Raw genomic sequence first — 19,371 nt, 5'->3', positions numbered from 1 at the left:
GTAATCAGATTTTCTCTTCGCTAAATTTCGATTATTCCTTTTTTATTTTGTAGAGGGATATCGTATAATGATGTTTCCGGGTGTAAATTTTTCCCATATAATTTCGTTGAAAGAATTTTTTTAACGAAAACTCAACGGCTAAAATCAAGATCTGAAAATATTTAAAATTGTTTGACGTCACCACTGTACAGCACTACTTTATAGCATTACTATAAAGTAATTTTACATAATCTGATATCATTTGTGATACTCGAAATTTTATTACATGAAAATTTAAGAAAATTAGTAGGAAATGGATATAGTAAAAAAAAATTATAGTTTCTTTTAATTCACAGAGCTGCAGCTCATTTCACTTCTGTGCATATTTTTTTTGTTTCTCCACACTCCTTTTTCTCAATTTTCTCGTCTTTGTGTTTCTTACGAACAGCTTATTTTCACGCAGGCAGGGAATTTTAAATAAAAATAAAATTGATTAATATAATACAATTTAATTTTATTTCTTTAAGCAATAAAACCGTCCTGTCAAAGACTTAGTAACAATAAAAAAAACAACCACTAAAATTTTATGGACTCAAGGTCCGAATGAACCGATCAAGGCTAAACAAACATATTTTCAATAAACTCTGGAATTATAAGGAATCATCTGTTTAACATGGCCACCTATGAAAGAACAGCTCACAAAGTTCAACATTACAGAAAAAGACCGTCTTCACATTTTTCGTGAATCTTGTATAATTGCTTAATTTTGATCACAAAAAACTTTCTCTTCAAAGAAATTTTTAGGTTAATAAAATTTTAATTTAGGTTTTATTGTTGTCAAATATTATATAAATCCAGATACTTACGTATTAATTAATATATATAAATATTCCCTCGATAGTTAATTCATTAAAATTATTATTTTTAGGTTCTCGCATCAAAAACAAAGAATAAGGGTGATTTTATGAATGCATTGCACCTCTTATTTAAAGGAATTGTTTTCATTTCAGGTGAGTATTAATAGTTTTGTTATACTCGACGTATTTAGTTTTATTATTGTTTTTATTCGATTTTTATTGTTAAAATAATTGTAAAAGAAGGAAAACAAATTAAAAAGACAAACGTTGAATAAAGTTAGTTACTACATGATTACACATAGGTATTAAGGAACATCAACGCACATTACTGGAAAGACTTTCACTAAAATCTATAATAGAATTTATTAGTTATAACACTTGAGTTATACACAGTCACAAATAAATAATTTTTTTTTTTGATCGGAACATAAAAATACATTACATAGATCACGTCAATGTAAGTTAAAATTATAAATATAAAAATAACCACGAAAACCAGTTTCGTTGTCTGGTTTGGTAAAGGTGGATATTGTTATTTTTTAAGAATAGTAACCGTTCTTTTTAGCAGATTGCGCATTCATAAACCTAAACACAAGTATAAATTAAGATATTTAATTTTCTAAATATAGATCTACACGATTTATACTTACGGAGCCAGGTAATGATCTGAAAGCCCATTTTTGTATTTTAAAAACTTGTTCTTACTTTTTGAGGAGCTGTCACGATAGAATTCTTATATCCTTATATAAGTATATATTTAGGCAATAAATATTTAATATTAAATATTGCTAATATTTAATATTAGTATTTTATATTTAACATTGCTTCAAAGTTAAGCAATACGCTTGATTCTGTTATAACGAAATCAATTTATCACGCCACGAGAACTTGTCATCTGTTAAAAATATAAAGAAATTTTTCGCTTTGTGGGCGAAATTTTATCCACGCATCAGCAATGTTACGTCTACCTGAGAAGCACAATGCAATGGTTTAATCCACATTTAAAGTTAGGCGATTACAATTCATTCAATGAATGATTTTATGACCTGCTATCGTACAATTTTCAATTCCTTTTTAAATAATTATCGTCAAATACAGATACAGTTGCGTCGTCTGCGAAAAGGGTTGCAATGAATAGCTCAAGATTTATAGGAAGGTATAAACAATAAAAAAGCAAGGTACCGAGAACACTTCCAAGACGCACTCCACGTTCTACATCTTGAAGTGAATCAATAATGTATCAGTGTAATTTAAAATTGCATAATTTATCAAAAGGCATTAATCGCAACTTGCAATACGGTAGTTGATTTCTGACATTTTGCCAATCAAATCCTTCAGAGCGTAAAGTGCAAATATAAATACTTAAGTAAATTGTTGGTTTTATACAGACTCCTTCAAAGATCGGATACTGCCTTCCAATGCATTACCTTAGTGCAGGTACAGACTCCTACAAGGTGCCAAATCCAACTAGTAACACTTTAAAATAGTTAAATGCTGCAACAGTTTAAATGGCCTGACAAGAGAAACCATCCTAAATTGTTTTGTTTATTACACCCTATTTCGTATAAAATAATGATGATACAATTCTGGGACTTATTTTTAAAAGTTTTTCAGGTCAGAAACCATAAGAAACCACTAAATTCGCTCCTTAATTTACCTTCTCAGATTTTAGTACGGCTTCATTTCAGCAGAAAAGCAGAAATCAAAACGAAATTTTTTACTAGCCGTAACTCGCTAACAAAGCGTTTTCGGAGCCATGTTTATATAAACGTTGTTTTATTATTTTAATGATAGAAATACGCTTGTAAAGTTTAGCAGAATCCTCCATAGGCAGGATTTAAATGGTTCATTTTTTTGTTTTTTTTTAATCGTTACCCTTTCAGTAAACGTCACAGTAATATTTCTAACCAAAGCTTCTATTCCTCGGATCTGGAGTCTGTTTTTTTATTACCTTTTTTCGGCTATTTTCTATAGTTTTTTCTTTTTTAAGGCGTGAAAAGTAATAGTGCAGAGCAACATGTAGGAGTAAGAAACTGTTTGTTTATAAAACTTTTGCACTTCGTTGCGTTTTTAATCTTGAAATTTGAAAGATTTTACTAATTTTTTCAACGTGTACTTTTCAAAATAACATCTTGATGAAGAACCTATGAGAAAAAAAACAGTAGCCTTGAAAATATCAATTCTTGAGGTAATTTCTAATGAAAGGAATATTTTATTTGAAAAATTTGAACAGATTATAACTCAAAGAGATGAAAATTAAATCATGGATTCTACGAATTATTTTTAAGCTGAGATAGCCATGTCCAGCAAAAACGTTAAGAAAATATAAAATAGACAGCCAAATTATGAGCAGAACTGAATAGTAAATATGAAAGTTTTCAAAGAATTTATGTTCAAAAAACAGAATGTAAAAACAATGGATATATAAATATCTCAAACTTTTCACTTTTAGGTCGCATCTTTTCGCTTCTCAAAATTACTGTTCTAAAACAGTCCAGAAATAAACGATGTAAAAAGTTGGTGTTCTTCAAAAAAAAAATTAAATATGCAAAGTACATTTTAAAAAAGTAGGATATTTCTTCACTTTACAAATTCTGCTGAGTGAAAAATAAGAAATGAAAAGTACTTTCAAAAACAGGTTGTACTGAATAACTCTGTACCATTAAATTTATTGTTACACGTTGATGTAGCTCTAATTTCAGAAAATGGTAGTGCCCGAATAGGCTCATAAATATTTTTATAAAAATACAACAATAAATATTTATAAAGTAAATCGTCATAGATAATAAAAAGAAACTGGCTTCAAATATTTCTCCAGTATGCGACTTCTACCATTTATAAAGTCAATGTTCGTATTTCTCGGGTAGTTGTAAATTTCTTTAGTAAAAGCAACATCAAATTTGTTGATCAATGGAAAATTTGTTTTTCAATTAAGTGTTTGGGTAAAAATGGTCTTAACTCATGTTAAGACTGTTGATGGAATTTGCGCCGTTGCCTAATTATTATGGTTGTATTTGATAAATATCTCAGTAAATGATAAAATAATAAACAATATTTTAATTTAACAATAGCTTATAAGAAACTAAAGTTATTTTCGTTTTAACAGGACCTGAATGGAAAAACCAAAAAAGATTTGTTAATAAACTTTTTCTTCCTCATTTGTATGAAAATTATATCAGTATTTTTAATGATAAATCTCGCATTATGGTTGAAAAGTTAATGGAAACTACTCCTAGTGGTAGTTTCGATATATCTCATCCAGTAATGTGTTGTTCATTGGATACCATTTGCTGTAAGTACTAATTTATTTATATTAAATTACATATCATACTTTGACTCAGTATGAAATAGACGAATATTAAATTATGGAAGCTTTATCTAAACTGTTGATAATATAATATTTTACTACAGAAGGGTGTAGGCCACCAACAACATTTTGCATTATAAAAGTATACGTGTATATTTGAAAAATCCACCACAACTTGTTTTAATAAGTTTTTCTTTCTGTCTTTTAAAAGTGATGGTTTTACCCATTAATTTCTCCACACAAACCACTTCTTTCCAGACGTATTCATTGAAACAATAATATTGACGTGCGATGTCAATATTATATGTTCATTACTAGTAAAAGTTTAAAAAACATAAACACATAAATGCTATTCAGCTACTGGTGTCTGCAGGTACTCCTAATAATAAAATATGGATGGACTAGTTACCGTGATCAGATGTCATAAACAGCAAGAAACCACTCGCCTGTCTAGTAACATTATTAAGACTTTCTCCATATCATCCAGGTTAAACGTGATAAAGATGATATGGGATATTAGTGAAAATACGTAATACAAAAATGTTACTGAAAATTTAGACAATGTACAGTAATAAAAATAATTACACAAATGATTTAATTATTGCAAAAACAACTGGATAAATGTGTGCATAAAATATAAATGCAGTACAACAGTACTATTGTATTAAACAGCAGTACTACAGTAATGCTTTTACATGTGTTTTAATGAAAAATGTAAGATGGATGAAATGTATACCGTATAAGATGACTAGCGTACTAGTATGCACTAGTATACATACTAGTATGTTATACTGGTGTACTATAACATACAATAACTAGTATGTTATACAACAGTACTGTTATAAAAACAATACAAGAATATTATAACAATTAATTTATTTCTGATGAAGCAACTGACAAACTTATCATCTTTGATGATTCTGAAGGAAAAAGAAAATGGACTGAAGAAAAAGAAAATGGAAAAATTGTAGTTATACCACCATACAACTGAAATGTGAATGTACTTTTATTTTACATAACAATACTTTTAAAATAAGAACCTTAAATTAAACAATCGAACTTATAAGGTATCAAACAATTTATTTTCAGTCACAGGCTTCTTTTTTATTTAAATTCATTTTCAGAAAAGCAATGGTAATAAATGCATTTTAACATTAGCAATAAAATATAGCGAAGTAATATTTATTTAAATAATAATGATGGCAGATCTCCATAGCGGAGTTATTGAGTCTGCATGTTTTATCTGAACCCTGGATTTTGGAGTGTATGAAAGTTGTAACTTTCTTACTCTACAAGAATAATTTCTTATAAAAAAAAAGGAACAAGATAGCTGTAATTGGGCATAAGCCTGTAATTAATGAAGAGAGATTAAGTAAATAAATAGTTTTGGAAAAGTAATTTTAGAAAGAATATTGTAATTTTATTTTGCACTTTCTACTACAATTTGCCAATAGATTAAATGAGATGAGGTAGTGAAAAGATTGGGTTACATAGTTCCATTCATTAAATTTATGTACAATCCCCACAATAAAATCTTTTTACGGCTCTGACTGTTGTCAGAACTGCATTAATTAATTAATAAATAATTAATTTCTCTGAGAGTAATAATGTTCATTATAAAGCTAAACCCTGTAGTGAAAGGAAAGTGTAATTTTAGAGACTAGAATCATTCCTAAATTGTGTTTGGCTGAATGAAGAAAGCAACCACTTCACATTTGTGAAATGTGTTGATTTACAATCAACAGCTGCTCTTGTCATTCCCACCCATAATAGTGGTTAGTATGCTAGCCATCTTATACAGTATACATTTCATCCATTATATATTTTTCATTAAAACGCATGTAAAAGCATTACTAAAACATAATTATAGGTACTGGTATGTAATGTATACTCAAATGTGTTTGAGTAACTAAAATCATTATTATTATAAATTATTATCTAATATTTTATATAAAGGCATTACAATACATTACAAAGCTGCAATTTCTACAAGTTATTCCCCTAATAAAGTAGATTTTCTATTGGATAAATTTCTATAATTTTTCAAAAATTTACCTAAATATTTTTGGCTCAAAATTATATAAAGAATTTTTCAAAAATAAAAATTATATAACTTTTTAATTTTCATCATAACATTATTTTTCTACTATTATTTATTAAGACAGAAATCCCAATTAAAATGGAAATTGAAAACAAAAAATAAATTAAACATGTTGATGTGATACATGAAAAATGGCTTACAAGGTTTTTTCAGTTTGAAGATTGTCTTCTTTCTATGAAGTGAATAAAAAATTAACTAATGAATGATTACTTTTTTTCAGGTGCAGCAATGGGTGTTGATATTGATGCTGTAAGAAGAGGGGACAACAGTCCACTCCATAATGCTGCAATGTAAGTAAAAAAAAAACAGCTAGCTGGAGACATTTAAATTGCATGCAAATAACAATTTCTTTTTCAAAATAAAAATTTATTTCACAGATTTAATTTTCTTTTATTCAGTGGAATTTGATTTTTATCATTTCTATGGACAACTAGAGTTGTCTTTAACAACCCCCAATTTAAAATGTGTAAAGCTACTTAAAAGTATCCTGTTTGGGAATGTGTTTTTTCTACAATGCAATTTCTTTATTTTATGTAATTCGCTCTCCATCATTAGTAAGCACAGTTGCATAAAGAAACTGTAAATTAAACAGAACACAGATGTATTAATTCCTGATTTGTTTTATTACTTCTTGACAAAGAAACTAAGTGTTAGTACTTCTTATTTAAAAAGGTTTAGTATTATTTTATGTCTAATAGAATATTTTTGTTACTTCACGTATAATTGCATTCTTCTAATAAATAATTCTTAGTGTTAAGTGCATCTGAACCCAACTCACTTTGCGCTAGCAGAAGCTCAAATGAGGAAAGCATTTGAGTGTGGGAGTATTTCTCAAAACTGTCCTTTATATTCCACTCATAAATAATTATACTTAACTTAAAGCACTTCACCAATATGCTGTCTAATTGCACTATAGATTAAAAGTATAATCTTTGTAATTACTCATATTTATATAAATGGGAAAGCTTCAATTCATTCAGCAGTCATTTTCCCATTTCCCAAATGGCTAGAGATATGAAATTTTGCATTGGTTATTTCCAAAGGGATCTTTAGTTAAAGCACAAATTAGTTTTATTAACAATTAAAGGTTTAAGTTAAAAATTGCTCAAAACAGATACTAACAACAGAAAATCTGAAAAATTCCCAGATTTAAACTTCAAATCTGACACGAATATCTCTCTAAGGTATTAGGGTGTTGTTTTGAAGAGATTTTTCTTCTCTCATCCTTGAGGTAGTAAAAAAAGTGAAACTTATTCCTCAAAACCAGCATATTTTTCCCCTTAATTGAGGTGGGAATCTGCCGATAATATTTAGTCCAAAATTTTCAGAGTAAAATTTATGTCATTTAAGAGGTTTAAACTGAATTCAAGTAACACTGTTTAATTTTTGTAGACCTTGTTGAAGACCTTCTTCCTGAACTAATTGAACGTTACACCAACTAAGAAGGTTTAAATTATTCATCATTGGTAATAACTCCAACAATCTAAGGAAACACATCCATTCCAGTTTTTCTCTTTAAACCAACCTAAAAGAATGAAAAGTAGGATTACTTTTTTTCATATGTTGCTAGGTTTTAAATACCTATAATGAAATAGCAAAACACATGTAGATTTATTTATCTGCTATTTTATAGTTACAAACTTTCATTTTTTTAATATGTCATAATATTATCAAACTATAACTAACATTAAATTCAACTAATGATATGACCACTCGTAATATAAATGTAATATAAAATTATACAAAATTATAATAACAAAAAATAAAGCATAACGGAAGAACAAAATTAAATAAAGAAAATAGTACCAGCAAAGAAAATAAAAAAATAGAAAAAAATCAGACTATGAAATGAAGTATATCAAAAGGCTGACAAAAATATTTAAAGTTAGATCATCAGAATACAATCAGTGCTACTGAAGAATGTATGACACATTCACAAAGTGAATTCCTGAAATGTATATGAAAAGTACAAAAGGTGTACCTTATAGTAAACTATGTGATCAGGAACAAGCAGATAATATTCATGAAAAAAATACCTCTGGAATAGTTATCAATGATATCAATTTAAAATTTTGGTTCAAGTTCTGTAACCCTTGTTCAAAAATATTACCTTGTAAATAAGTAAAGCATAAAATACACCTGTGCTCCTTCTCTTTCAACCATCTAAAGCAATGTAAAATAATAATTGCCACTTTGAGTATAAAACAAACAGCAAACTCCAATACCTTGTAAATTCAAATAATTATTATATATACAATACTCATAATAAAAAAACAAAATTAGAATCCCCCTGTCAGTAGCTGGAAGAAATCCAATTCCATCAACAAATCCAGGTCTACTAACCTGGACAGGTTGGTAGACCCAGCAAAAACCCAATTGCATAGATGCATTACCTAAAAGATTTATTATATAAACAGTATACTGTATATTATACAAGTATACAAAAAGTATTCTAAGTTATCAAATACAACACATTTCAAATGGATCATATCAAGTTATAGATTTTAGAACAATCATTCAAGGAGGAAACATCACGATTTAAATAGTATGTTTTTATTTGTGTTATTTAAAGTAAATGATCGTATATTTGAAACAACAACAACAAATGATAATAAGAGTGAGACAAAATAAAAAATGTTATTAATGTACAAAGAGAACAAGAGGGGTCAAGAACCAAATGAGGAACACCACTCCATATTGAAAGCCAGTCAGACCTGTAGAGCCCAAATAATTTGATACTGTTCTTACAAATGAAAAAAATCAGGAGAGTGATGACTCTGCGACTTGATAAGCAAGAGATAACTCAAAAGAAGAAAATGTAAAACATAATCAAAAGCATTACTAAAACCAAACTCTAGAAGTAAACTCCATAATCTATTATCCTTAGCTTCATGAATGTCATCTTTTAATTTAAAATTGAAATCGTCTTTTAGTCAATTATTTTTTTTTAACTTTAGAATTAGGTCTACAACTAGACTGAAATGAAGTGAAGAGGTTAAGAGATGATAGATATTCTTTCATACACATTGATGAACTCTTACAAGAGCTTTGATTAAAGAACAATGAAAGCTAATCTAAAACATCAATGTTAAGATGATTAAGTAGAGGATTTCACAGTTGGAGATCAGTAGTAATGGAATAAGTATCTGAAAGTAACATCAATATCTTTAAAAAAGATCTTTATCTATAATTTTCCATTCATATTTCTAATTTGTCAAATAGGAGAATTTAGTAAAGTTTCTAGCTGTGAAATCCTACACAAAAATTTGTTTCAAGAGTTCCTGTTTTATATATATATATATATATATATATATATATATATATGTGTGTGTGTGTGTGTGTGTACTTAATTTTAAGTTGTAGTAAATTTCATTTACATTCAAATTTTTCTGACTACTTCATGTAATCTGATTGATATTTTTATAGTGCAGCAGAAATTATAGTAAAAAGAATTTTTAGACCATGGTTATGGCCAGATTTCATTTTTTACATGACAAAGAAAGGGAAAAATTTTTCTAAAGCCGATAGTCAATTCAAGAGCTTCATACAGTCGGTAATACTCTATTGTGATTTAGATCTATTTTTAAATTTTTATGGATTTTAAGTTTATTGTAACAACCATTCAGAAAAAGTAAAATACAAATCCAGTGAAATAAAACTTAAAAATGGACTATACCAAAACTCTCACATTAATGTTAGCACCATAATGTTATCATTAATGAATGCCGTGTAAACAAAACAATATAAATTTTAAGCTTTTATTTTTATGATTTAATGTAATTTGTAGATTAAGTTGCAATTTTTTTATTTACACAAAAGCTACAATGTTCACTCAGCTAGGTCCAATTTTAATTTTGCCCACTCATCATTGTTCTTTAAGAAACGGAACTGAAATACATAGATTGAAATTTTATCAATAATAGCAATCCTAAATTAAGAAATATAAGTGAGGAAGAGATGAGTTTTGAGTCAAGGAAGCAAAGATGAATTTTTTTTAAATATGATAGGTTTCCACTGGAAGAGAAAAGATTATTGGATGACTAGTTTTTCACGTTTGCCACCTAATCATCTTCCTCTAAAAGTGTAGAGGCATCAATTAGCTAGAAGAGAGACATACGATGTCTGTAAACAGAGTAACGAGACTAGATTTTTTAGCAGCTAATGTGGCAACACTTGGAACGTTGGTAAAAATATGGGGTTATATGAACAGCTGATTTATATTAGGTATTAATATTTTTAGTCTATTGCTGCCACGTGGACGTAAACAAACTTTACGTCAAACGAGTTTTTGTTGTACGTTACAAAAATGAGTGATTATGAGCAACGTTGTACAATCAATTTTTGTGCTAAACTCTGTAAGAATGTTACCGAAACGTTTTCAAAACTGAAAAGTGCGTATGGAAATGATGCTCTGTCAAGAGCCTAAGTTTTTTGGTAGTTTAAAGCATTTTCAGATGGCCGGGAATCAGTTGCGGACGATCCACGCTCTGAAAGACCGTTAACGTCAAAAAGTGACGACAATGTTGAGCGAATCAGACTTGATATGGTACGACCGGCGATTAACTGTCAGAATGATTGCAGAACAATTGAATTTGAACCATACCACAGTCCATCAAATTTACACAAACGAAATGGATATGAAAAAGGTTTGTGCAAAATTGCTCCAAAAAAACCTCATTGTAGAATAGAAAAACAACAAGGTGGAAGTGTGACGCGATCTTCTAGGGCGAATTGAAACTGATCCTGATTTTTAAAAAAATGTTATTACTGGTGATGAATCTTGAATATTTGAGTACGACCCAGAGTCAAAACGCCAGAGCAAGTAGTGGCACACTTCAAAACTCACCATTCCCAAAAATGTAAAAATGAGCTAATCAAAAATCAAAACCATGCTAATTTGTTTCTTCAGTAGTAATGGTATTGTCCAAAAGGAGTTGTTACCTACAGGACAGACAGTAAATCAATATGTTTACTGAGAAATTCTTGAAAGACTGCAGAAAAGAGTTGCCTGCGTGAGACCAGCCATCAAAGACAACTGGATGCTACATAATGACAATGCACCTTGTCACACTTCACTCTCGATTAATGAGTTTTTGGCAAATATATTCCTATAGTTCCTCAACCACCTTATTCACCTGACTTGAGTCCCTACAACTTTTTCCTGTTTCCAACTTTAAAAAAACACCTCAAAGGGGACACCATTTTGGAACAATAGAAAACAAAAAAAAAATGTAACCAACTATCTGAAGGATATTTTGGTTTCTGAGTTCCAACACTGCTATGAAGAGTGGGAAAACCATTTGAAGCATTGCATGGCTTCCTAAGGGAACTATCCATGTATAATTAGAATATAAATAAAAAGTTTTTCTGAACCAGTCTCATTACTTTATTTACAGACCTCGTAAGACCAAGTAGGCCAAGAAAAAGATAATTGTTGTATCAGGTTCAGATGGCTATAAACATGTTGGATGATAATAATGGTGATGAAATACGAATAAGTTACCAGCCACTATGGCAAAGTAGCAATATCTCAGCTTTTCAACTGGAGGGTCCCAGGTTCACAGTCTGGTATGACATTTTTCAAACGATACAAATTTCTATTCCATATCCCTATATACAAGCTTGAGTTTATAAATTTTTATCAAATCTGGTTTTCTTTTCTGAGATTACACTAAATCAGATCCTAATCTGAAACAAATGAAATATTCAATTCTATAACTGCAGCTTTTAGTTAAGTCTTAATCTGACGTACTGAGATTCCTGATGGAGTGACATTAATAACTCTACTTAACCGAAACTGATGGGCATTCTAATTTGTATGTATCTATAACAATAATTTTAAAATGTAGTAGAAGTTGAGTTGTAGAAATTCATAAACAAAATTATATTACACTCAATATAATTAACGGAATCATTTTAACCATTAATGATTTCACTTATCAGTCTAATGAAAACTGATGTAAACATTTTAAATGGATATTTAAAAACATTCAGAGAGAGAGTCATTTTTAAAATTCACTTAAATTTGGCTTTTAATATCATTTTTTAAATACTATATTTTTCTCTCTGATAATAATAATAATTCTGTTTTAGTTAACTTAGTTTCATAATGGTACAGATTGCACTCAATTATTACTCTTTCTCTTTCAGATAATAAATAAAAGGAGGAATATAAGAACAAAAGAAAGAAATAATAAAGAAGACAATAATGATAAAAATGGCATTAATAATGAAATTGGTATGTACATATATAATTGTTTGGGAATCTTTAATTACATTTTAAAAACTGATGAAAATTCCACTTTTTATTTTAACATTCATAGAAATTTAAGTGACATTAACCATCCACTTATATTAATACTAAATCTAAATAAGTATCAAGAATTATTATAACTGAAGTTGTACTGCTCTCCACTGAAATTTTGACACTTTTACTGCACAATGTTGAAAGTAAATATGTATGTAACTGTAATGAAACACTAAACTGAAAAATATTTTATTGGATGAGCTGGTATTGTCCAATTATTTTTTCTGTGACAGAATAAACAGGCTGAAGTTTATGTAATGCACAAATATTATGTAAAACCTTTAGCACAAAAATTATTTTCAGACATTTGATTCTACTAAAATAACAGATAATTATAAACTGTTGTATAATATGTTCATGTTAATCAAATTTATGATTTGCCAAGTATAGAAAAATTGAGAAATCATTGGTAAAAGAGATCAGAGTTATAATTTCACATAAAATAACCACTAAAATGAATAAATAAATGAATCAATTAAAATATTAAATTCAAGGTCAATTCCTCACGGAAATTCTTTAGAACTTTAAGAATCATCTCCCCCTAAAAAACGAATTCAAAAATTATGTAATATTCATTGAAAATTGTCTAGCATGTAGAAAAATATTCGTAAATTCATTTACTCCTTATAAACAATCAGTTTGTCTTTTGTCCCTTATAACAGCATATCTATTACCTAAATTTCCCTTAGAGAGCAATTTGTATTATTTTAAGTGATTTTAATATATTTTATTTCATACCTGACATCCATAACCCAACGACCACAACCCATTCACTAGTTTCACTCCTCTTCACACGTATTTTCCATAACTCTATCCTAAATATAGGTTTTTTTTTTTTTGGGGACAAAAAATGCTTCCACTTTATCATTGCCCGTACAAGATATATTCGTTATAATAAACAAACAAATATATATCATATTATATATCTCCATTAAATAATAAAATTACCATCTGCTTTATGGCAACTGGCATTAATAGTTGAAACATGCTACAGTAATTCAAATATTTGAATATAAACCGATGGCCCTAAGAAACCGTAAAACACAAGATAAGATTTCATCATCACCTAGAATAGTTCACATGTTAGCTGCTAGATTAAACTTCCAATGCAATGCCGCATATCAGTTACAATCCACTAGGATGTGGTGCACTGTTAGTCGGCAGTCGCAGCGTGCACAAACGGGTGCATCTATTTGTATCATCAGATATCCATGAGTATGCTTAAGGTGCCCTATTCACAAATGGCAAATAATAACATCCTCTCGACAGTTATTTTTGCTTGAAGAGCTCCATGGTGACACAGTGTTCTTGATTGGATGAAGTTTATTGTTAATATTAGCATCCTATTCACCTTGTCACTCATCATGAACCACCCTCTTTAGAAGAGAGAAAAGATCATTCGAAGTGACATAGTTTGTGAAAGGAGGCTGAAAACAAGTCTCCTTTGTCGCACCATCAGTGTGCTCATTACCTGAAATCCCAATATGGCTGGAGATCCACCAGATGTTCACTGTTGTATTATAGTGATTCATTTGCAAAATAACACACTGAATCTCACAGACATCAGGGTACACATAATTAATCACTTGTAAGTTATTCATGGTATCTGAGCAAACAAGAGCAAGTCGAAATTTTGGGTTAATTATATGTAAAACCTTATTAATGACATACAGCTCCGCAACGAAAATACTGGTGATGCTAGGAAGGCCAAAACATGTATGTTCTGTTGCCAACCACAAAGGCACAACCAACAGAATGAACATTTCTAGAACCTTCCATATAAACTATAGCATCAGGATTCACGCTATTTATATTTTAAAACTGGTTTTGTAAGATAACTTTATCTGTGTTCTTTTTAAAATACTGACAGAGATCAAAGCAGTAATTAATGAGAGAAGGCCGCCAAGGGGGGTAATAGCATGGAGCAACAGTAAGGACTGGAGGTAATAGTATATTTAGAGCACAGAGAAGGTGGTGAGTTTTAATGCCTAGTGGAACACAGTAGATCTCAGCTGTACTTTGTATCGAATCAGATGTTGGTTAGAAAACACCGTATCAATGGTTGGATGACTTCATTGCGCTTTAAAATGAGCTATGTAAGTGCAGACCATATGACTCTATCTATTCGAAAGGGATTGCTCACCACTCTCCACCAGTAGACTTATCACAGTGCTTGAACAAATTGCACCTAGCATTCTAAGAGCGATGGACCGGGCGGACGAATAAGCCACACAGCCAAAGTCCAAACGGGAATGGACTAGAGATCGGTATAAGCCCAAACATGCATACTTGATCAGCTCCCTATACTTGATCAGATAAAACTCTCAGCATGTCCAACATTTTTAAACATTTTACCTTCAGCTTCTTTAAACGTGTTACCCACACATTAGTCGTTCATCAAACCACATTCCTAAAAATGTAACCCGTGTACATGCTTCAACTGGTTCACCATACAAAAACACTTGAGAGCAGTATCAGGTTATTGTTTTTTTTGGAGCAGCCTATCGCTAGTAGCTAAAGTTTTGAATATTATGTAATTTGAGAAATCATCAACAAATAAAGAACACATAACGGATTTTCACACGCACTTGTTATACTATTTATGGCTACGGCAAATAGGGTAACACCTAGGACACTTCCCTGTAGTATTCGTATTCTAGTGTAAAGTTTTCAGATATCGTCCTTCCAACTCGGACTCGAAAGAACCGACTGCTGAGGAAGCCCCTGATAAACGTAGATTTCCTTGCATACCCCATTCATGCAATTTATTTAGGATTCCTCTACTCCAAGCAGTGTCATATGCCTTTTGCATATCAAAAAATACCGCAACCAGGCGTTTTGAATAACAAATTCCAAGGCAACTACATATCGACAGCCGATCTACCGTGGCGGAAACCGCATTGTTCGGCGGCAATTAAAGCGTATCTCTCAAGGTACCACTAGACGACGGTTTATCATATGTTCCATTATCTTGCACATGGTACTGGTCAAAGATACAGGACGATAACTGAAAGAGCATGATTTATCTTTATCAGATTTCAGTACGGGTTTAACCAATGCTTCTACCAGAAATCAGGAAGCACCTGGTCAGAGAGTATTTTATTATATAGACAAAAGATGTCGTAATCCACTATTTGTGAGGTGAGATCCCATATTGAACTTGATATTATCATTTCCAGGGGAAGTGTCACAGGAATTTTTCAACGCATATCTTAGTTCATCAAAAGAAAAGGGAATATTTAATTCATTTTGCGAAATCAAGAATGGCATATTTTCTTTCTACCTGCAACTTATATCTCACAAACTCAAGCCAGTTCGATGATGTAAATGAAACTGCCCTGAATGATCTTCCGAATGTGTTCGCCACATCAACTGTCGCGGTAGCAAGGTCTCCGCCGCTTTGCAATCCAACCACGTGGTCCGACCTTTCTCCATACAGTAAATGATGGTGTTGTTCCAGAAATGTATTCGACGTAATTCAGCCAAGATTTTCGTATAACACATTGAAACTTGATGACAAATAGCCCTCGCGTTGCGTAAACCGCAAAAAAATTCAGTTGTCGGTCTTCGACTGAAATTAAATATAGACCTACGCCGATCTTTTACTGCACGCCTGCAGTGTTCATCCCACCAAGGGCCGCGTTGGCTTGCCAGATGTTAAAGGAATGAATTCATTTGCGCTATCGAGAATTTGGTGGGTAAACTTAGCAAGTTGGTGGATCGCGCCACCGCTCTTGCCTTAGCCGAAGGAATCCTTGTACCTGAACCAGTCCAGCACCACCCATCTGCGTGGCTGATTCTGAGGCAAATCACTATTACTGACTGAGATTACAACCGGTAATTGCTTCCAAAGAAGTTTCTGGAAACGCACCAGGTAAGAGGTGGGAATATGGCTGCTAAACATAAGAACAGATCAATGCACGAAAATGTACCTGATGAAGATGACATAAACGTGTAGAATCCATCGTTCAATAAGCAGAGATCTAAGTTTTGCCTCGGCCGATCAATTATATTGGCGATGAGCACCAAGAATGATAATGGAAATTGAAATCGCCAGTTGTTAGGCAGGGATTAGGAATTTTATAAAACAGACTGGACAGATCATCCTCAGTGATATCCTCAGTGGAGGAAGATATAAATTACAGATATTCATTTTGAATGACGCCAATATTTTCACTGAGACTGCAGAGATGTTTGTCACTAGCGGAGCACGGGTGGCTGTAACGATTTCACTCAGGAAAATAAACACATCTTCTCGTCCTCTGCCCTCAGTTCGATAGTCGCATCTTTCACAAACGTATCCGCGAAAGGACACGTCATCCTGGGGATGGAGGTGAGTCTCCTGCAGACACTGTCGTAAAGGATTTTCTTCCTTTATTAGTATTTTCTTATCCTCATGGCGAGAACGAAGACAGCAAACATATTCTATTGAATAAAATTTGAACCTGTAAATATTCCTTTTCTATTATATACAAAAACTATGTGCAGATTATTTCTCAAACACTATTCGGTTTTTCTTTTTGCTGTTAATAATTTTTAGCAAGTGCTGTGCTTCTTCAAGCACTTCATCGGCCTCCGTATTCTCGAAAAGACCTCGAGATGACGGTAGTGACTTGGAAACCTAGGAGGTCGGAGATATCGTACTAGGTGACGTGGGGATCTTAGTTTGCTGCATTGTTGGTACAGAAATAATTTTATTGGGTCGTGTAGCGACTGAAGTGGTTTTTGGTAAACCACTCTCAACCTTTCCATTGAAAATATCTTTCTTCTTACCTGCACTCAACGATGCAGTAGCAAAAGTGAGGGCTTTTAGCTGATCCTACAAAGCTTGTAAAACTTAGTCAGTCCTTGTACTATGCGCACTTGTTCTCTTTCTGTACTTTGTTGGAGAACTTGTACAAAACTAACATCAGGTTTGTATTGGATTCCTCATGTTGAGGATATTTTATATTCTAGACAAGCCACAGCAAAGAATTCTTTTTTCTCAATACATATCCTTAATTGAGGAAGAATCCTTGTACCTGAACCAGGTACTTGCTTCTCCTTATAAACAGGACATTCTCAAGATCTTGCCGAATGTGAGCCCTTGCAATTGATGCATTTTTCAGTTTTTGTGCATGTGCTATCATCATGTCCTGTACAGCTTCAATATGCACAAACTTGCACCTTAGTGCAACTAATTTTGTTGTTACCAAAACACAGACACTGAAAACAGCATCTCAGATTAGATATGTATGGTCGTACATGGACGGAGAGGTAGCCAATTCGTATTCTCTCAAGAACAGTTGGAGCAGAAAAGGTAAAAAGATAAGTGAGGATGTTGGCACATCAACACCATTTTCCTTGCTCATGATCCTCTACACAGAAGTGAGAGACTGCGGTGACAGTTCTTCTGAGATATTTCATTATTAGCTAAGTCTTTGCAAAAGATCACTCCCTTGCTGGAATTTAGAGAGTTTTGTAGCTCTACTATTACTACATCCTTCCATATAGACCTTAGTGCTAAGAGCTTCCGACTCTGTTCATCAATAGCTACCTCGATTAGCAAGGTAACTTTCCTAAGTTTTTTAATGAACCCACAAGTTGTCCAACACACTTGTTTTTTAGGAATGGTGAAACTTTTGTGAAGGATTTATCTTCTTGGTTACATTTCACTACAAGGAAACGGATATTAAATAACTTGTCCCTTTCAATTACATCTCTTGTTACCTTATCACTCTATACATCTTCGACTGGCAACATCGATCGAAGCCTTTTCAAACTCCTGGGTTTTCTGTTGGTTTTTACAAGTGTACCAACAACCAGCAAAAGAGAATTAAATGGGATAGACATACAGTTCCCACGAGTACCGGCGATATAACACACCACTTCAGCAGAACTCTCGCATACTGGAGTATGCGAGAAACTATTACTAAATAGTTTCAAAATAGCACTCATACATTCAAATTCATACTCTTCATTAGCATAAGAAATTTTTTTAAGTCTAGGTTTTAGTTTACTTACATATCTGATCTGAAGAATTTTCAGTATTTTCTTGTTTTATCTAATGACTAATAATTTCATATGTTCACAGAAATAAATGAGAAATTAACTTATATGGATATGAAGATTGATTATGCCGAAAAGAACAACATAAGTGATGGACAGCTTTTATTTGAATTTGACATAGTTGTAGCAGTCAGTAAACAAACATGTTTATTTAGTTTTTGGAAATGTAGAAGAACAAAATAATTGTTCTGTTAACAGACATAACCTATTTTTACTCATCCCAAAATCAGCTTTAACCAATAAATTCATTTAATTGAATTGCTTAGGCTTGTGTACATTATTTTTATTTAAAAATTACTGAAAAGCAATAATTCATTATGTACTTCTTTTGAATCCTATTTTTCTGTGTGCTAGTTTTTCACTCTATATTAAAATAATGTACAAAATAACTCACCCACTGAGTTACTTTGTATAAAAAGTAACTCATTGAACACTGTATTCAGATTGTATTAATCTAACAAATTAATTTTTATATTTATAGCTGTAATGCATATGAAGTTTTTAACGTAATAATCAGTGTTACTATCTCTTATAGTAAATAACAATCATTATAATCAGTACTCAACAAAAAGAGATTGTAAATAGTAGAGCTGAATCGTATTTTGTTAATTTAAGAAATTAAGTGGATAGCACTGGACCTATTCAATACTACAGTATATGTAACTACCATTTCGACCCCAGCTGATCATTGGATTGTTAAGGTATATTTTTTTTGTTCATTATTCAAAAACATTTTTGCATATATTTTCAAGGAGAAATGTACATTATTAAT

General features: G+C 31.4%; 1 protein-coding gene across 2 annotated transcripts in view; it reads left to right on the top strand.

The window, feature by feature from the left end:
* The window catches only part of LOC142321713 (cytochrome P450 4C1-like), a 47,401-nt gene that overhangs the window by 10,687 nt on the left and 17,343 nt on the right, over positions 1–19,371 (top strand). For both annotated transcript variants that reach the window (XM_075360015.1, XM_075360014.1), the window contains exons 4-9: positions 908–989; positions 3,943–4,128; positions 6,465–6,534; positions 9,671–9,797; positions 12,395–12,482; positions 18,625–18,728. In XM_075360015.1, the coding sequence (XP_075216130.1) occupies positions 908–989; positions 3,943–4,128; positions 6,465–6,534; positions 9,671–9,797; positions 12,395–12,482; positions 18,625–18,728 (657 nt within the window). The remainder of the gene's footprint in view (positions 1–907; positions 990–3,942; positions 4,129–6,464; positions 6,535–9,670; positions 9,798–12,394; positions 12,483–18,624; positions 18,729–19,371) is intronic.

Source organism: Lycorma delicatula, chromosome 3, assembly GCF_047948215.1.
Source record: "Lycorma delicatula isolate Av1 chromosome 3, ASM4794821v1, whole genome shotgun sequence".
Lineage (NCBI taxonomy): Eukaryota > Metazoa > Arthropoda > Insecta > Hemiptera > Fulgoridae > Lycorma > Lycorma delicatula.
Note: the sequence above shows the minus strand (reverse complement) of the source record. Positions and strands in the feature narration are given on the sequence as shown.